The sequence below is a fragment of the Abramis brama genome (genome assembly GCF_963993115.1).
Source record: "Abramis brama genome assembly, chromosome: 19".
NCBI lineage: Eukaryota > Metazoa > Chordata > Actinopteri > Cypriniformes > Leuciscidae > Abramis > Abramis brama.
This window is the reverse complement of record NC_139981.1, coordinates 5,134,713-5,155,465: the sequence shown is the minus strand read 5'-3', so window position 1 is coordinate 5,155,465 and position 20,753 is coordinate 5,134,713. Positions and strand designations below refer to the sequence as shown.

General features: G+C 40.5%; 1 protein-coding gene across 1 annotated transcript in view; it reads right to left on the bottom strand.

The window, feature by feature from the left end:
• The window catches only part of mdga1 (MAM domain containing glycosylphosphatidylinositol anchor 1), a 203,208-nt gene that overhangs the window by 58,563 nt on the left and 123,892 nt on the right, over nt 1-20,753 (bottom strand). Inside the window, exon 9 of the mRNA XM_084093329.1 lies at nt 18,548-18,844. Within this exon, the coding sequence (XP_083949455.1) occupies nt 18,548-18,844 (297 nt within the window). The remainder of the gene's footprint in view (nt 1-18,547; nt 18,845-20,753) is intronic.

Genomic DNA, 20,753 nt, shown 5'->3' with positions numbered 1-20,753 from the left:
GGGAATTTTAATAATTAATCATGAATATGATTAATATTTTGTATGTTACAGTTAAATTAATTTATCGCAGCTGAACTAGATTGATATATGAATGATTACCATAACGGGTTATGGTTCGTCATTAATACATCAAATAGTCTTATTTCAGCTCGAAGTAATGGGATAACTTTAATGGAATTAATTTAGTTATCAAACAATCTGTTTTGAACGTAAGATTAACTTAATTCTCAAGGAAAATTATCCTTCTTACAAACACGAGAAAGAGTATCTTTTCCAGGCCTTGAAAAGACAACTTTCTATGTTTGTAAAATTAGCTTACTTAAATCGTACCAAGATAAAGCATATAGCTAAGATCGAACATTTCAGGGACTAAGTAACATGGGCAATTAAAACAGAGTCAGTCAAGGACATATGGAATTTAATAATTAGACTAATACTACATTGAAACTACGAGTATACACAGAGTAAATACATATTTACAACAGAAACATACGGATGAAAACATTACAAGACCAAACGGATAACAGATGAGAGAGGGAGAGGATGAAAGGGAGAAAGTGAAACTAAAGTTCAGGATGAGAGAGATCACCGAGATGATCTCTGCATGGCAAAATCACAGGCAACCTTTTGAGAGACAGCAAGGAATCAAATCACATTAAAAGTTCAATAAACTTATCTTGCAAAATGGTTCTCTTTGTTGCTGAAGAACGCAGAGTTCATGCGTGTGTCCTAAGACCAGCGTGCGTGTGTTTCTTTAAGAAAGCAGGGCTCGCGCTCTCGTGTCTTCTGGTGAGCGCGGTAGCGGGGTTTTCGAAAGAGTCTTTCTCTTTGAGTTGAAGTTGTCTGCTGCGTTTGCTTCGTGGAGTCCGAAGACGAAAATAAAGAAAAGACTTAAAGAAAATTGAAAACGCTCCCAAAGGGAGCCATAAGGTCTTCTCGCTGACGAGGCGGGTTCGTGAAAATGCAGGAACAAAACAAGACGAAAGGAAATACAGAACAGAACTCTCAGCGGAACGCAGAGTGTAACCGCTTTTCTAGGGCACAGGAATTTCACTCCTCCCTGGGCTTGAGCCAATTGGAATGCGAAATTCCAGGCGGGAGAAAAGTTCTTTGTCTCACTATGAGTTTGATTTGCATGTTTTATGGCAGTCTTAGGATCATGCCATTTCTACGTTAAACAATTATAACTGCAGTAAAATGCATTTTATCATAATTTGGTATCCATATCTTTCCTACGGGTATATGGAGGTTTAATTCAAGACCAAATTTGGTATGTCTAAAAGCTACGGCCTAGAAGTACCTTCTTACTCTGTAAGATAAGTATTAAAAGTTCGATTAACAAACTGGGAATAAGACTAACCTAAAATGTGATGTGCATTTACAAGTGGGAATGAAAATTGGACTTTTAAAAAGACCACATGACATATACCTATGAATTCGCAACAGTGTGCACCTCTGAAACATTATTCCTTTAAGGTTTACAAGAATACAAAAACATATCACAGAGAAGAACAATCGTGGAAAAGAGAAATTACATTCAGGTTTGCATATTTCTTCAATGGTTATACATATAAAATAATGTAGGATTTAAGTAGGGTTAAAGATTAACACTAACTCTGCTCTACTCCTAAAATCTCTGTTGCTGGACATTCCATTAGGCAATAAAACACAGTTCAACACAGGGGGGAAGGGATTGCCAGAGAATGTTAGTGAACCTTCTCTAACTAAAACACTATTGATTAAAGAATACATTTCAAAACCACACCTCTAGAAAATCATAATTATATGATCAAACAAATTAATAAAACATGCATACAGGAAGGTCAAACCCAAATCTGAGTTACATACATTAAAACTATATTTCTATAGGAGGATGTTTGTGTGTGTGTGTGTGTGTGTAGAAAGTTTTAAGTTTCGTTATCTCTCTGTGGTCCAGAGAGGGGAAAGGGGGTTTGGAATTCAGAACTATTCAAAGGTAAGGGAATGTGTTGACTTTTTATCCTCCAAGGTGCAATTTATGTCGTAAAAGTCCATTTGTTGCAGACTAACTGGAGCCAACACAACTGATTTACCTTCGGGGGTTCAGAGTGGGACAGCAAGAAGGAATGTGCGTTTGTGTTCTGATTCAATGAGCCATGATTCATAGCCAATGTGGCTACATTCCCCCTTTTCGTTCGATGAAGTCCCTGTGTGGACATCATCGGACGACAATCATCACAATGGTCACATGGCGGTGAATCATGATGGTCATGTAGCAGGTGGATCATGATGGTCGGAAGGCAGGTGGTTCTTGGAGCTGAGGATTCATGACTTGGCACCCCCTTTTCCAGGGATTCCATCTGAAACCTTTGGACACAGCTTTCGTGAGCTTGGCTGTATCGCATCTCGTTGAGTCTTCTGGACAGGATGGAGGCCAACCTAGTGTTAGGGTGTGGCTGATTAACTGCAGAGGTGCACAGCCCAATGTAGGTGGCGGTCCCGGCTTGGACCGCAGATGAAGTGTTCAGAACAGGTCGTCGAGACAGTGCTCGGAGGGCTGTGTTGAAAGGAGCAGGGTCAGTGAGTTGGGACCCCCTTTTCTCAATCCAGAGTTCCAGTCCTGGATTTAAGGTGAAGTTGAAGTTCTTGGAGGATGGGAGTTTCAGTGCTGTCTGGTACTCTTTGCTGGGAAGCTGGGACCATGTCAGGCCATCAAGGTGTAAGATGACACCTTTCAGTACTTGAAGTCCCATTTTCTGGTTGAGCATGTTGACATGGCTGGTTGTGTCATGCTGGTCGTGAGTGACAGTGGCGGTGTGCACAGGTGTGTTAGCACGCCACCTTTCACCTGCAATCTCCGCTTGTGTGTTGGTGACTTTGCTGACCAGGGGGTGCAACCCGTAGATTTCTTCAGCGTTGTCTCTGAGTAAGGGTTTGCTAAGGCAGAGATAATGAATGTCTTTGGTCATAGTACACAGGTGCAGGTTTGGAGCTGAGTACCGTTGTGTGTCGCTGTCGTGGTAGGCCACCACGTCTGGAGGGCTTATCTTGATGTGGGTGTTGTTTTTCCAAAACCTGACCTTGACAATGTCTGTAAGTCTGTAGACTTGGCTTGACTCGATGATAGGCAGATTTAGGAGAAAACCCACTTCTCTTCTGCTCGGGATCGACGCAGAGTGAGATGGCGCTACCCAGAGAGTAGGCCAGGTGTATTTGTAGGAGGTCAGCTGGCGTGTTGATGGCGGAAGCCAGCACCGTTAGCATCAGGCTTAGTATCAGGTACGGTGGGATTACACCTGTGGCTAGGCTGTCATTGGAGGAGCTAACCTCCCACAGCATGTCTGTCGCTAGCGCTGTAACCAGCTGAGTCTGGACCAAGTCACTCTGTAAGACAGTAAACAGCGGCTTCATGGAGTTTGCGGTCTGGTTCGCTGCATTTACACTGGACGTACCAATGTTAAACAGAGTTCTGGTGGCAGCTACGACTCGGAGCAACACTCCCAGGAGCCGTCTGGAGTGGTGGTTGGTGCTTAGGAGTCCTGATTGTGCGACAGTCGCTTTCTCAAGTTGGTTGAACATGTGTTCGACCTTGGCCTCGGCATGAGAGAGGGAGTCCTCTGTCCGTCGGGCACTTGTCCAGATGTATTGGGCTACGGAGCTGGGGTAGTGTGCTCTGTAGACCGGGCAGGGCTGGATGAGTCGAACATGCATTTGCTGGGGGTAGGTCCTGCCGTCGGTGATCTGGAGTCTCAGTTGTTCTCTCAGTGGCAGCTGTCCTCTGGTTGGCTGACAGTACAGCATGGCGAACCACAGCAGCAACCTGGTACAGACAACAGGGAGAGAGAGAGAGAAAGGGGAGGAAGAAGCCAGCAAGGATTGTCTTTGATTGGACAGGGCAGTCTTTTTACTTCGTGGGCGGCGACTGGGTTTAGTTCGCCTTGGCCCATGTTTTGCCACATCTTGCTGTCGGCTTGTCGCTTGCTTCAGTGTCTCGTCAGTGTCTCTGGTGCTGCTGTGTGTAGCACATGATGCGTTATAGACGAACATTAGCAGTTTACCCCCCTTTGTGCGCCGTGGCATTACAAGCCTTGGCATTGTGATGTCAATCGGTGCACAACTCAGAATGTTTTTCTGTTCACGCAGCATGTGCGTTGTGTCATGCACTGGTCTGAGGCACTGGTTGTCAGTGAGGTCAGACGGCGTGTGAGGGTGGATAAGGAAAGTCTTTATGTAGGTGACAGAAGCCGGAATGTCCGTTATGTTTGTCTTTGTAAACACCGGAGCCAGCGTAAGCGGCTCTGAGGTAGGTAGATGAGCTCGTAAAGGTCTTATGCTGTGTGTAATCTTCACTTTCTTTAGGGTGGGTGGGTGGGTTGAAAGTGACCACAGCTTGTTGTTTAGTGCGCCAGGCTTGGCGATGGCTTGAGTGAGGTCATGTCGCTGCAGGTGAGTCATGACCTTGAAGCAGCAGGTGTCAAAGTCTTTGGTGGGCTGTAAGGTGCAGGGTAGCACAGTTGAACCTTGACTTGGTGCTGAGTCCGTGTCTTCATGGCTGGCTGTGAGAGTTCCCGTGAACTCTGTGACCGTTGTGACCTGACCGTCTGGCTGTGACTGGAGGGGGCAAAGTTCTCGTACTTGAGCCCAGACTTTGAGCTGTTTCAAGTCCAGTAACGGTTCAAAACGATCTAGAAGGTCTCTGCCGATGAGGAACGGAAAAGTGTCCATTTTTGAGATGAACACGGGATGGACTAGACTCAAAGGACCAATTGTCAGGTGAATGTGGGCTACCTGTTCGAGCCGGATGTCATGTTGACTGTATGACTGTACGTTCAGTTCACAAGTTTGAGGTGTAAGAGTTCGGTCTTGTCTCTTAGCTTCAAATTGGAGTCTTTGGAACAGTTGATTTGAGATCACCGTAATGTCCGATCCTGTGTCTATCAGGGCTTCCATGCTGACTTCCTTTTCCAACGTGATGTTCAGGTAGAGTTTTTGGGCCACCCCCTTTTTGATCAGGTTGCCCAAAAACATTGGCATCGGGACAGGTGTAACGGTCGTTGGGTGGTTAGGACCGGTCTCGTGTAGCTTGCTGTGGAGGCAGTTAGACAGAACAGCGTTTCCTGGTACCTTGGTATTTTGGTACCTGGTGTGAGGAAGTGTGCCGTCTCGTTCAGGGTGTGCAGCTGTCAGCTGTGGAGCTTTGGTGATGTTGTCACCTTGTGATGTGACAGTTAGCTCTGTGGTCTGTGGATGATGAGCAGTGTTCGAGGTGCTTGGCTCAGTCAGATGGCGGACAGACGGTTTGGTTTCAGTTCTTATGCTTAGGCATAAGATGTCTGGCTCGTCCTTGTTGTCTTTCTTGCAACGTTTCTGGTGAAGAAGCTCTTTCAGCACCCTTAGGATCTCTGCTGTTTCAGACGTGGCTGCACTGTGGTTATCTGATGTGCGCTCAGGCTTGAGCTTACCAGTGTCGTGTCGAGAGTGGTTCCACTCTCTGTCGGGGCTTGTTGTCCTGGACGGTGGAGATCGGCTCTTCTTGGGTCGCCGGCCGGCTTCCCGGAATCTTTCAGAGCGCTCGCTCTGGTGCTTTGGACGAGCACCACCGCGATTGTGTTGCCCTCTGCTGGTTTGGAACGGTTGTGACTCTCTGTAAAAATGTCTGTGACTGTGGTGTTGTGGGACACCCTCTAAAGTCAGTTTTGAACAGTGTTCAGAGACAGAATAGATTGTGGGGTTTTTCACAGTCTTTTCAGAAATAGTCTTTTGCTTGGTGTAAGCTTTATGGGCTAAGTCACGCAGCTGTTGTGTAGACATGCTACGTGGGCACGCGGCCACGCCCAAATGGTAACTTAAAGTAGGATGTAGGTTTCTGAGGAACAGAGTTTTAAAGTTGATGTCCTGTTCCATCCCGGGCTCATTCCGGGCTCCGAAAAAGGCTTGTCGGAGTCGGTTGTAGTAGATCTGGGGGTGTTCACGCCGACCTTGCTTGAGGTCTACAGCAGCGATGAAGCCTTGATCGGAGTCTGGATCAGAGAATTCACGGATCAAAGCTTGCCGTAATTGTTGGAAGTCTGTTTTGACAGCCTCAGTTTGACGGTCTAGGAAGCTACGAACATCACTGCTAGCCGTTATTCTTAACAGATACAAATTGTCCCAAGCTGTCACGTTGGCGACAGTTTGCAAGTGAAAGTCAATGTCTTTTAAATAAGCATGAATGTCACAACCTTCTGCAGAATCTGGATCGAACATAGGAATGTTTCGAGCTAGCTTGTCAAGTTCTCGGGGGGTCGTGCCGTGGTAAGTGGCATGGGTTTTCTGGAAGGGTCCTCCCCCTTTCGCTGCTGACATGTGTTCTTGAAAGCTGGCTGGTGATATCTTGAGCCGTGGGCTTACATCTCCCTTTTCAGCTCTGGTTTCTTGGCTGAAAGGGATGGGGTGGCTGGCCGGGAGAAACTCTGTGATGTGTGTTTCTCCGTTCCAGCCACTCTGCAGTCTGTAAGAATGTCTCAGTTCTGCATGAACAGTGTCAAGTTCATCTTGGAGCTCGTCTCTCTGCAGAGTAAGCTCACCGATTTTAGCTCGGGCCATTTGCAAATGTTTTTCGCAGGCCCTGGCTTTTGCTTCTGCTTCTTTTCGTTCAGTCTCGGCTCTCTCTAGGAGAGCGTCACTTTGTTGGAGTTTTTCGTCGAGTTCTTTTCTGGTTTCTCTCTCCAACTGTTCTCTTTGGTCTGTGTCGAGGCGCAGATCTTGCAGGGCATTTCGAAGTCTTTCTACTTCTTTCTGTAGCTCTGGATCTGTGGCGTCCTCTTTCTCGCGCTGGTACTGGGTTTCGAGGAGGAGCTGATCAAGGCGACTTTGGGTTCGGGCCTGGTCCTTCCGGGCCTCCTCCGCTTGAAGCTTAAGCGTTGTGGCTTGCTGCTCCAGGTCGATGTTGCGCCGTTCGCTGAGCCTCGCCTGGGCGACGACGTTGTGGGTGACGCTGCTGACGATCCTGGTATCTTTGTAGTTGTAGCTTCGGGTAGGATCGTGTGTTATCAGTTCGTCTAGCTCGGTGTCCAGTTGCGTTTGGCTCAGATGCTGCAGGTCACTGGCGTCCTTGGCTAAGTGCTCCCGACAGACCGCGGGACTGGATGCACGGGACATATTGGCTTCGCTGTAGGCGAGAGAAACACAGCACACACACAAAGAGACCAATGCACGTTCGTTCTAAGGTTAATGAGCTATACTCATACGGGCTATGCCGTTTATGAGAATTTTGGGCTAACTGATGCACAGTTAGACAGTTAGCGGAGCCAATTGACTTGGGTCGAAGGACCCGAACTAGAGATTTGACAGGCAGTAGCCTCGCGGGTCAAGTGATGACACCGGCTGTTTGGTTTGTCGCTCTATTATTTAGCTTCCTTGGTGGCTCTCGTAGGTTACTTGTCTCTAGGTGAAAATGAAAGAAACAAGTCACAACCGAACAAAGGATAGAAAAGACTGAGGTAAAACAAAACACTAGTGATGACTAGGTCTGAAATTAAATAAACAGAATAGTAACACAGTACGTGTTCAAGAGGATAAAGAGACCTAAGCTATTACCACTGCTAGGGTTTAGGATAGGGCCAACAGGTGAGTGGGGCTATCGGGGTAGAAAACCTAGGAAGATGGTGTGGCTTAGAGAAGAGATGGGCCAACACTTAAAATATCCGGGAGATATCTAGTGTTCTGTGGCTTATAGTAAGTGGAATGGGTTTTACTAAATTTAGTTTACCTGCGGTGAATTGAGGTCATTCAGGTGGAAACCAGTGGCTCGGTCAACCTCTCCGACGGTTCTCCAACACTTGACCGCAGTGCTCTCGGGCAACCTCGTCTCTCGGTACCACAGTGTGCCCACTCAAACCACTTGCGACTTTAAACACAAAGTGGCAACGCCAAGGTGTCAATCATCAGACGGCACGGAAAGATTGAGTTTTCCTCGGAACTCTCCTTTCGGAGTGGTCCTTTCAGCAGACCCCAGTTCGAGTGATTGTCTCAAAATTGCCTTGTGTGTCGCTGACGTTGACTTAACCTTTTGGCGGGCCAAATTGCTGATGTCGGGGTGGCGTGCCACAACCGGAGGTACGAGATTCGGAAGAGTCCGAGACACACGGCCAGTGCCAGGTAGCGTCGGACAGATGACCTCGCTCGCGGAAACCAACCCGAGATGACTGCAACTCACCACAGTGCTCTAGTGAATGCCACCTATAAATACACAAAGGATAAACAAATGAAACTTAAAGTGAATTAAGGCTAGTTTGTTTAAACCAAATGGATTAGTTATTTATGTGGCAATAAGAGTCAAAGGTTTTACTAAATAATAATAAACAAAAGGAGATTATGATAATGTTACTTATCAAAATGACCTAACCCAAGAGAGAGAAGGAAAAGAATAACAGTAGAAATAAAATAATAGAATAAAAATAACAATTTAAAAATAAAATCAAAATGTAATGACAGGATGAACCCAGGAGAAGAGGCAGGCCGCAGTAGTGGGTTTTCACCACAAGGGGGCGTGCTCCCTCTCTGTGCTTAACCTGGCAAACAGAGAACTTAATTCAAATCAAAAATTCAAAACTTGTTTAAATTAAAATTTTAAATAAGCATGTAAGGAAATGTGAAAATCAGAATGATATCTTATAATAATCCAGATACAATAAAGTATCAGTCCTATTTATAAAAATAATCAGGAGAGAAATACGATAAAAGAGTGAAAGGAGGAAAATAGTGATGCCGACTTAGTATCCACAAGGCCACACGATGGTGCTGTTTCCTCCAAGTGGATATCAGTGGCTGAATACACAACTCAATTTAAATTTAAAATTCAAACGTTTAAATCAAATTTAAATGAACATGTAAAGAAAATGTAAAAGGAGAACTGGTAACAGTGCCATAACTATAAAATAAATCAAAATAGAAAAGTGGAAATAAACAATTCCTGACAGGATTTGAAGAGAGAGAAAAGAGAGCTGAGTGAACCGACCTAGCGGGAGGCGGCCACTAGGTGCCGTTGTTTCCTCTAAGGGAATGGCTGGGATTTAATCTAAGTTTTAATTCAAATCTAGTTTGAACCAAACTCAGAGTAAATGTATCAGTCAAAAGCAGGAAAATTGTGTAACACAAAATAATATTCGCACGAGCAAAGCTGTAAATGCGAATAGTTATTTAGAGTTTAAACATTAATTCACAGGGAAATGAATTCAGCCGTAAAGAGAGCGTTATCTGATAACTGGCCACGAGGTGGCGTAATTGTGCTCATGCAGGCTGACGTCAGTGGGAGTGGTGCTGACGTCGGATGACTCGGTGGGGCGCGTAATTTGAGAACTGCCACACACCTAAAGGCTGTTGGTCAGTGGAGTGTTTCAACAATTGAGACTGCAAATTTTTATCTTAGAATCACTATACATTTGGGTTCGTTTTGCGCTCGGTTGCATGCGAAAAATGACGCGAGTTTCACAACATGTGACTAACAGGGATTACACGTCTATTTAATTACACATTGTACATGAAACGGTTTAAATAAAACAGGAATTATCATCTGTTTTAATTAATAACTGAACAAACAGGAATTAAACTTCTGTTTTAATTACACATTGTACATGAAACGGTTTAAATAAAACAGGAATTATCGTCTGTCTTAATTAATAACTGAACAAACAGGAATTAAACTTCTGTTTTAATTACACATTGTACATGAAACGGTTTAAATAAAACAGGAATTATCGTCTGTTTTAATTAAACTGAACAAACAGAAAGTATCGCATCTGTTTAGTTAATAGAGCTGTGAGCAAAACAGGAATTATCCGTCTGTTTAACTAATACAGCTGCGAACAACAGGAATTATCCGTCTGTTGTTATAAATTTAGATTTTCCTTAAATCTAACAAAGCTCCAATTTACAAATCTATCATCAAACCTGTGTTGTTTATATGATTTTTGATTTGCGTAGGTTCACAGTGAGTAGCTAAGTCACTGAGTAACCCACAGGAGAAATCGTCTTAGCTGGACATTATTGGACTAACCATAACTTCAACTAGCGATAATTTATTCAGGCCTTACTTATACTGCTGAGGGGGGGAAACTCGCCCCGATCAGACTTACGTCTCGCACTAGAAAGAGATTCCTTCGTCTTAATAGGCGGTTTATTAATATCAACATGTACACTGCAAAGAGTTTTGTTTCGTCTTTACAGGCACAGGTTCATATGGACTGCAGTCTACTCACATTTAACAGTGTTAAAATTTGTCTAGTCATATTTTAGCAACTTGTTAAAAATGTAACGTTGCTGACTTCGGCTTTTTGCCTTGGTCAGTTAGAAGTGAGTTCGCGTTTGCGACTTATCTCACAAATTCATAATTTCATAATGCGCAAAAATTATTAATAACCATATAAACAGATTGAAACTGAATATTGCCCATAACAAAGTTTGAAATGCCCCGCATTCGTTCCACCAAACTGTAGCAACAATGGGTTGTACATTAATATTAATATTAGCTCAAATGATCTATAGGGAATTTTAATAATTAATCATGAATATGATTAATATTTTGTATGTTACAGTTAAATTAATTTATCGCAGCTGAACTAGATTGATATATGAATGATTACCATAACGGGTTATGGTTCGTCATTAATACATCAAATAGTCTTATTTCAGCTCGAAGTAATGGGATAACTTTAATGGAATTAATTTAGTTATCAAACAATCTGTTTTGAACGTAAGATTAACTTAATTCTCAAGGAAAATTATCCTTCTTACAAACACGAGAAAGAGTATCTTTTCCAGGCCTTGAAAAGACAACTTTCTATGTTTGTAAAATTAGCTTACTTAAATCGTACCAAGATAAAGCATATAGCTAAGATCGAACATTTCAGGGACTAAGTAACATGGGCAATTAAAACAGAGTCAGTCAAGGACATATGGAATTTAATAATTAGACTAATACTACATTGAAACTACGAGTATACACAGAGTAAATACATATTTACAACAGAAACATACGGATGAAAACATTACAAGACCAAACGGATAACAGATGAGAGAGGGAGAGGATGAAAGGGAGAAAGTGAAACTAAAGTTCAGGATGAGAGAGATCACCGAGATGATCTCTGCATGGCAAAATCACAGGCAACCTTTTGAGAGACAGCAAGGAATCAAATCACATTAAAAGTTCAATAAACTTATCTTGCAAAATGGTTCTCTTTGTTGCTGAAGAACGCAGAGTTCATGCGTGTGTCCTAAGACCAGCGTGCGTGTGTTTCTTTAAGAAAGCAGGGCTCGCGCTCTCGTGTCTTCTGGTGAGCGCGGTAGCGGGGTTTTCGAAAGAGTCTTTCTCTTTGAGTTGAAGTTGTCTGCTGCGTTTGCTTCGTGGAGTCCGAAGACGAAAATAAAGAAAAGACTTAAAGAAAATTGAAAACGCTCCCAAAGGGAGCCATAAGGTCTTCTCGCTGACGAGGCGGGTTCGTGAAAATGCAGGAACAAAACAAGACGAAAGGAAATACAGAACAGAACTCTCAGCGGAACGCAGAGTGTAACCGCTTTTCTAGGGCACAGGAATTTCACTCCTCCCTGGGCTTGAGCCAATTGGAATGCGAAATTCCAGGCGGGAGAAAAGTTCTTTGTCTCACTATGAGTTTGATTTGCATGTTTTATGGCAGTCTTAGGATCATGCCATTTCTACGTTAAACAATTATAACTGCAGTAAAATGCATTTTATCATAATTTGGTATCCATATCTTTCCTACGGGTATATGGAGGTTTAATTCAAGACCAAATTTGGTATGTCTAAAAGCTACGGCCTAGAAGTACCTTCTTACTCTGTAAGATAAGTATTAAAAGTTCGATTAACAAACTGGGAATAAGACTAACCTAAAATGTGATGTGCATTTACAAGTGGGAATGAAAATTGGACTTTTAAAAAGACCACATGACATATACCTATGAATTCGCAACAGTGTGCACCTCTGAAACATTATTCCTTTAAGGTTTACAAGAATACAAAAACATATCACAGAGAAGAACAATCGTGGAAAAGAGAAATTACATTCAGGTTTGCATATTTCTTCAATGGTTATACATATAAAATAATGTAGGATTTAAGTAGGGTTAAAGATTAACACTAACTCTGCTCTACTCCTAAAATCTCTGTTGCTGGACATTCCATTAGGCAATAAAACACAGTTCAACACAGGGGGGAAGGGATTGCCAGAGAATGTTAGTGAACCTTCTCTAACTAAAACACTATTGATTAAAGAATACATTTCAAAACCACACCTCTAGAAAATCATAATTATATGATCAAACAAATTAATAAAACATGCATACAGGAAGGTCAAACCCAAATCTGAGTTACATACATTAAAACTATATTTCTATAGGAGGATGTTTGTGTGTGTGTGTGTGTGTGTAGAAAGTTTTAAGTTTCGTTATCTCTCTGTGGTCCAGAGAGGGGAAAGGGGGTTTGGAATTCAGAACTATTCAAAGGTAAGGGAATGTGTTGACTTTTTATCCTCCAAGGTGCAATTTATGTCGTAAAAGTCCATTTGTTGCAGACTAACTGGAGCCAACACAACTGATTTACCTTCGGGGGTTCAGAGTGGGACAGCAAGAAGGAATGTGCGTTTGTGTTCTGATTCAATGAGCCATGATTCATAGCCAATGTGGCTACACGTCAGTTGAAAAAGGAAAGTCGTGTAGGAGGCAGAGCAAGTTATCACATGGTGATGAAAAATTAAATAATAAACAAGATTAAACAAAGACAAACATTTTCCATTGTTTGTCTCCTGACAAATAGACAGAGTAAGACAAGGTTTGTGTATTAAGGAAGCAGACAGGGTCAAATCTGATTTCACTCTGACTCGTGTTCACTGTGATTCAACACTGCCAAAATTATCACAATGAAACCCATTTAAAATTCCCACAAGGTTCTCTGATTTGAGCTTTGGATTTGAGACAAATAAAACAAACAGAGAAACTGGTACTCCAGCCAAATCACTCCATAAGTGGCACAATTCTTTGTAGTAAAAAAAACTACTTTTAATTATTAAATCATTTTCATTGTCAACAACAAAAACAGAGTGTTTGGCTGCACCCCGCATATTGCACAAAATCATTTTACATTTATTGTAATACTGATTTTATACATTTTTGATGTTTACTTAACATTAATTTCTAGAAATGTTCTAGGCATGTCCAAAATTTTGCAATTATGCAAACGTAATCGAAAATGATTAGAAAATGCAGTAGAGTAGTGGCGATAGCAACCAGGGTCATGAGTTCAATTCCCATGGAATGCATGAACTTATACATTATGCATATTCATTATGTATAATGAAATTAATAAAAGAGCTCATATGATATTTTGTCTGAGTTTATTTCCATTTTACTGATTATTTGTATTGATGTTTACATTTAAAACACATGAACATGGTGAGGAAAGAAAGCAAGAAAAACAGACACAGACAAGACAGAAAGAAAAGTGAAGTTGTGAAATGCATTACAAAAGGTGCCATGAATAATACTGTATATAGCATTATAAATTCTCTTGATGTGACAGGCCTATCATCAGTGTTGCATTTCAAAGCAGTTTATGGCAAACGTTTATCTAAACATAACAGAAAGAGGTGATTTCCTCTCCTCTATTCCATAATAATCTATTTCCATAATGAGGTTTACACCAGACGTTTTATTTCACAACACAACAGCTCCCATAATCAAACTGTAATCATCCGTCTCATGTGAGAGAACAAATGTCTGTAGCCAAAACTTCAAGAGCTTCAGCCACCCAACAACAGTAGCTGCGTTCACACGGACCCTAATAATTCGACTGTAATTCGAAATTGAATTAATATAACGGTTCATATGCTCGTTGTCTCCTAACTAGGAAATTAAATTGATAAATATTAAGGGCCAGATTTAGTAACAGCTTGCGGCAACGCAAACCTTCTTTTAGAGTTAAGAAAATACTGTCAGAATTTACTAAAGACATGCAGTAAAAAAAAAAAATAGCACTGATAAGGCATGGACAGGGGTTATTTTTGCAGCTGACCTTATTACATTATGCATTTGTAGGAGTTTCCCTTTCAGACGCAAAATTTATGGGAGGAGAGAATTTAAATGAATCATGCAATGCGATTTACTAAGGTTTGTGCTCGTCAGTTCACAGGTATTTGCGGCATTATTCGACACTCAAAAAGCATGTCTTAAACCAGACCCTAACTCGCGCTACTCTTGGTAGTTTGCATTGGTCATTATGGAAATTATCTGGCTGAAATTCTTTAATTTGCACGTCGTCAGTAGATCACGCGTAGAACTTTCCACTTCCATTTGTGCTTTTTGGTTTTCTGCTTTCATGCCAGTTTGTCCAGTTTAGTAAATCTGGCCCTAAGTCTGCTCCTTAAAACAAAGAAAAGAAGCGATGTGGGAGAATAGTAGGCTATATATGCACAAACAGCGGTTCATGTAAACACTACGCTCGGATTCATCAACTGGAAAGAATTAATTCCGATTTTAACAAAAGGTGTGCATGTAAACGTAGCTACTGATAAATGTGAGCATGATAATAAAATGAAGAGAAAAATTGTAAAATATTTTCTTTTATTGACGACTGAAAGTTAGTATAACGGGGATACTGGATATTTCATGACCAAAATTATTCAGTCAAATCATCTGCAAAAACTTTTTTGCATGAAAAAATCATTGGGATTTTTTTTTTTGGGGGGGGGGGGGGGGGGTTAAATGTTTAAACGTAAAGTATTTCATAAATTTAAATATTACTCCATATTTTAAAAAAATAATATATATTTCATATTTTATCTACTGTAAATCAATATGCATGCAATAAATACTTCCATAATGTATAAATGCTTTTACAATTTATGTAATGTACAATTGTATTTTTTTTTTGTGTGTGTGTTGTTTTTTTCATTAAAACAATTAGAATGTGATTGTTCCTCGCAGGTTTGGTGAGATTCATCCAGCTAGCCTCTCAATGCGGTTCAGTTCCAGGCAGATGCTGTCTGTCTGTCTCTCCGGGATGGGGTGTTAGACAGCATCCCCCTGTCTTCAGCTCCAGAGAGACAAGCAAAGCCACCTGGCTCATAAATCAGACCTGCCGTGGGATGAAGCACAGCGGTGGGCTCTAAACTGCCTCCATCCTGCCAAACTCAACATTAGCCGGGCCCGTTACACCAGCGATATTGACGGAAGATAGAAACAAAGGGACTGAGAATGTGAGATAGACTAGATGTGTGGGGGAGAGGGTGATTCATACGAGCTCTTAATGAAGCTATCACTCATTTAAGCTGCAACACAGCATTCTGGGGTTTCTCAGGCCATAAATCCTTCCTAAGAACTCCTCAATTTGTTCACAGCATGCTCTGCGTTACATATGTTGGGTATATATTGTGTTTAAGTCACATGCACAACATTTATACTCTGTCTCTGATTGCACTGGCTGTGCAGATTCATTGACTGCGCTGTTTAATAACAGTATAAATCACGTAGCTGTTGTCATCCTTTATCATAATTGATCACAGGCCAAGCAATGACATGCTCCGCTCACCTGAGACAAACTCGTTTAACTAAACGCCGTCTGCCAGATGGAAAAAAGACATACTGAAACAACCCCTGTTACACAGAATATGATAACAAAACAGCATCTGATCAATAAAAATAATCTAAAGAGATATCGAAATGAGTTTGCTAGCAAAGACTTTTAGACACTAGCTATGACTTTGCCTCAACATTGATAACTGGACTAAGCAGCGGACCAATTTCATTGCACATTATCTCAAATGTTGGTTTGGTCGTTCTGAAATGCCTGAGAGAAAGTCTGTCATCAAAATGGTTTGGTATAATTACCTCCCAGAACTGTCTCACACGATTGCATTCCCAAACACCACACATCTGATAACATGACAGTGTTTATTGTATTATTGTTTGTCATATTTTGTGCTAGATTCCCAGGAAATTATGATTTTGCTCTTTTTTAACACATGGGATGGAAACCATGCTTTATTAGCAAATGTTTTATGCAATATTTCAATTTTGTTAAAAAGTTAAATTCACAACTTTGGATGAAAACTTAGCAAGTGAATTTTTTTTTTTTTTTTTTTTTTTTTTAAGATTAGTAGACTAGAAAATTGTATTCGTTTTTCTATAAAAAAAATAAAAATCAGGTTTAATTCTGGTTTAAACCTGTGTTTAGTGTTACTTGTCGTTTCTTTGTAATTATTTGCAAAATCTACTAGCAGTTTCTGACTGTTTTTCAATGCACTACAATTCACAAAACACATATTATGCATGCTCAGATCTCCTGGAATCATTTTTAGGGTTCATTGCCATGTGTTTGAATAATATCAGTCAAATCACCTTTATTAATATAGTGCTTGATACAATACAATACAATCCACAATCTGACTTGGAGCAGCCTGTATTCATAAATCACACCATGTTCGTTCATTTGACGTTCATTAAGGTTTTTCCTCCATTTCGGTCACCTAATGGAGTTTGGGTTCTTTGTCACTGTTTGCTCAGTTTGGGGTTTAAAAGACACTGAATATTCAGTAAAATCTGTAATAATTTGACTCCACTGACACTATCAGATGAGAACAAAACTTGAACTGAATTGAGCTGAATAATGACATTATTATCTTCTGTAGAGCTGCTTTATAGCTGAATCGAATTAGTTTCATAATTGATGAATTTGAATTAAACTCAATCAACACTGACCTGACTTGAGCTGAACAACAAAACTATTGTCTTATAGAGAATGTGAAGCTACGTCACACCGCGGTGCATGCTGGGCCGGCTCATCCATCTTAAGAGGATCGCCCTCTGCTACTGATGCTGAACTTAATACTCGTACCTGCACCTTTTGTTTAGTTTTTTCCCTAAAATTAAATATTCACATTCTCCATGGCATCATTTGCATGGAAGAGAAGCTATTGTATTGCATTGCACGATAATTTGATTTGGTAGTTTTTCAGAATTTCATTCACAATGCATCTGGTTACAAATATGTGTTCAGCAAGCTTAAAGAAGTTGATCCATTTCTTTGTTGGAAACATTTAAATGCAACTGAAGTTTTATTGTTGTCATTATTAATACTGACTTATGGCCAGCCATGTAGGGGAACCAGAGATTGCGGGTCACATTCAGCGGACAGACACAGACACACATTTTTTATATATTTATTTCAACAATCAAATCTTGTGAACAGTTTTGCAGTGGCTGCGAGCAAGTTCTGCAAATTCACAAGCCGACAAACTGCGTTATACAAGATTCAACTCATTTTTTTAAGTCAGTTTAATGTAATTTAAGTTGAAATGACTTAAACAACCAAGTTAATTGTACTTAAAAATTTAAGGCAGCAACATTTTATTTGTTACAGTGAAGCTGCTTTGAAACAATCTGTATTGTATAAAGCACTATATAAATGAAGGTGACTTGACTTGACAATGGTAATGGTTCATGCCTGAACCAGCAACTGGTTTTCCCGGCCACTATGCCACAGCTCCAAAAAGCTCTTTGCATTATGTGATGCTCACGGACAGATACTCCTCCTGTGCAGTGAACCGACACACACTCAAATTCAGCATTGTCCTATAATCACATGTTGCATTTTGAAGCAACACAAACACAGGATCCATTATGAGAGCGCAGAGTGCTTTGCTCCGCTAATGGCTCGTGTGAAAAGGGCTGATGCGCATTGAGTGTCTTTTGTGTGGTTTTGCGCAGCTAGAGCGCTAATGAATTCAAGGCTTTTTAGTCTGGCACTTTCAAAACGTGCTCCACGCGGGCTTCATAATGCATTATGAAAACTCTGAACACATTAACACTCCCGATGGCCTGAAAAGCTGCATCTAAAAATAGCAGGATCAAAATCATTGATAATGGCCCATTGGGTCTTAATGGAAAATGCGGGTCATTTCGGCTCGTTCGGTTGTGCGTTCGGAGACTCAATCTATCCTCAGTCAGTGGATCGCATTACAATCAAGATTAAAATCACATTAGAATGTGCCGTACCAAATCAAATCTAATCAACGCCATCGATTGAGACAATTTCACGATAGACTTCATTACCGCAGATGTCCTTTCTCAGGCAGGCACAGGAGAGCTGTTGATGCACTGGGGTTTGTCCAAACTGTCAAATGAGAAATAAAGTGATGTGTCCAATGGCCAAATAACTTCCTTCTGTGATCTTATAGAAAGGCTAGAGAGGGACTTCCTATGAACACATTGGAGAACCTGTAAGCGTTAACCCTTAAAATATAAATCCCTGAAGCGTTTACTGTTAAAACGGCTATTCAGCTATGTAACTTTTAATATAGTATTAGTCCTGTGCAATGTAGGGGGAGGACTAAAACAACAAGTCAACCCACATAAACATGCCACATTGTTCACAACCCATTTACTACTTTTGAGTAGAATACAGGATATTGGATGGAAAATGCTATTTACTCACTATACTTTAAAATAGTTTCAATGTAGCTAGCTTCTTTTAAATTAGTAATTTAGTCAATTTAGTCAATTAATCATTTGAAAGACTTACACTCTACGTTGAGTTGCACCTGACTCTGTCGGCGTTTGATGTTTAGGCCGTTGTAAGGTGCGGTTTGGCAGCGGTACGCTCCCATCATGTCCCGCGACACATTGGTCAGTCGCAAGCGTCCATCGCGTGTTTCCACCACCCAATCCCCCGATGGCATGGGCAGGTCCTTGTTGGCACGAGACCAAAGAACGGGTGGGCGGGGCTTACCTTCGACCAAACACACAAGATCTGCAGTGCCGCCCTCACTGACATTGACCACACCCCCTCCGTCTGGCACGTTCAGAACAGGGGGAACAACTGGAAAAGGAGAAGAGATTGTTATATTATTATATTAAATAATAGTTATGTACAAGAAAAATCAATGGACAACAAATAAATGGGGAAAAATCCAAATAGATGGAGTTTTGTAAATCGAAATTTGGAGTTTTATGAGATACTCAGATTTTTAAATTAAAGACCGAAACTTTCAACTGTAACTTCTTTCTATATATTTAGCTTCAGTGACCCATGATGCTCAAAAAAAAAAAAAGTGCAACCTCTTGTGCCATCATTAACCAGATAAAAATTAAACAATTTATTCCATTTTATGACAACTCTTATAATCTATGTATGTATGTATGTAAAATATAAAAATAGGCATTATAGTCTAGCTATATAGAGCATAAAAAACTATATTCAAATGGACTGACTGATTGATTGATTGATTGATTGATTGATTGATTGATTGATTGATTGATTGATTGATTGATTGATTGATTGATTGATTGATTGTTATTGTTATGTTACAGTTGTATATCAGGCCAAAACAGCTGCCAAACGAACACCACATGAAAGAGACGAATAATGTGATGCAATAAAAAAATATATTACAAATAGAGAGAATCGACTACTTTTTTAGGTAGCTACTGTGTTAAATCTACTGGACCAACACCAAAACACAAAGGGAAAAAATATACAAAATAATGATCGTACAGGGATGGACAGACTTCAAACAAAAGGAGAGAAAGATCATAAACATGAGAGATCAAGAGAGTGTCAGATGATGCGATTGATCATGTCAGGTCTGCAGTCAGAAACACAGAGAAACTCCAGAGAAGGTCGAAACTTCAAGAACAAAAAAAGAAGAGGAACTCAGAAAAAACAGCTTCCTGCTGAGATGAGAGAGAGCAGATCAGAGGGGACTCAAATGCATGAGGGCATCTGAATTTCCCAGAATTCAACAGAATGACCATTCCAACATTATCACGGTTTACCCATGAGGCATATAGACCCGTTTAACCTCCCTGATAGCGGTGAGAGAAAAAACTCAATAAACATTGTGTTGTATAGTAAAGTTGTATATGTGAGAAGATATTTGTGCTATTTGTAGTAGTTTTTTTCTGTCTTTATCAATGGCAAAAATAAATAGATAAATAAAAATGATGTAAACACCAGCACACTGCTTTATCTGCTCCCATAAAACTTTAAAGCATTCCAACGTTTCGACCAAACAAGCAATAAGAACAACAAATATCAAGGGATTTTATATTCACATAGTAAACTCTCACACCTGATAAAAGACATCGTCTATCAGCAAACTAACTGATTATTAGATGAATTGCTGCAATATAGTAATGTTTTATGGAAGCAGACAAAGCATTGTGCAGTCTTTTTTTAAATATATTGTAAGATGGCAAAAGAGGTCACATTTATTTTTAATTTTCAAAACACGTTAGGCTTGCTATCTGACCATAATGCTCAGCATCCAGCATAACTCACAGTGGTAGATATTAAAAAATAATCTGACACCTGGAAAATGAATACTTGTCAAGATAAACTCTCAGTGTGTGAAAGTTTGAAAGTAATGAGTCTTAGTTTGAACACTTGCAGTTGCTAAGATGGTAGATAGAACAATAGAGACAACAACAGAACAATAGATATAATTATAGATAGAACAATAGACAGACAGACATAGATAGATAGATAGATAGATAGATAGATAGATAGATAGATAGATAGATAGATAGATAGATAGATAGATAGATAGATAGATAGATAGATAGATAGATAGATAGATAGATAGATAGATAGATAGATAGATAGATAGATAGATAGCATTCTGCTAATGAACACTGATTGGTCAGTGAAGGACTGATTACGACCAGAGATACCACATGATGGCATCGTGTGTGTGTGTGTGTATTTTCGGCGTGGTCTTTTAAAACAA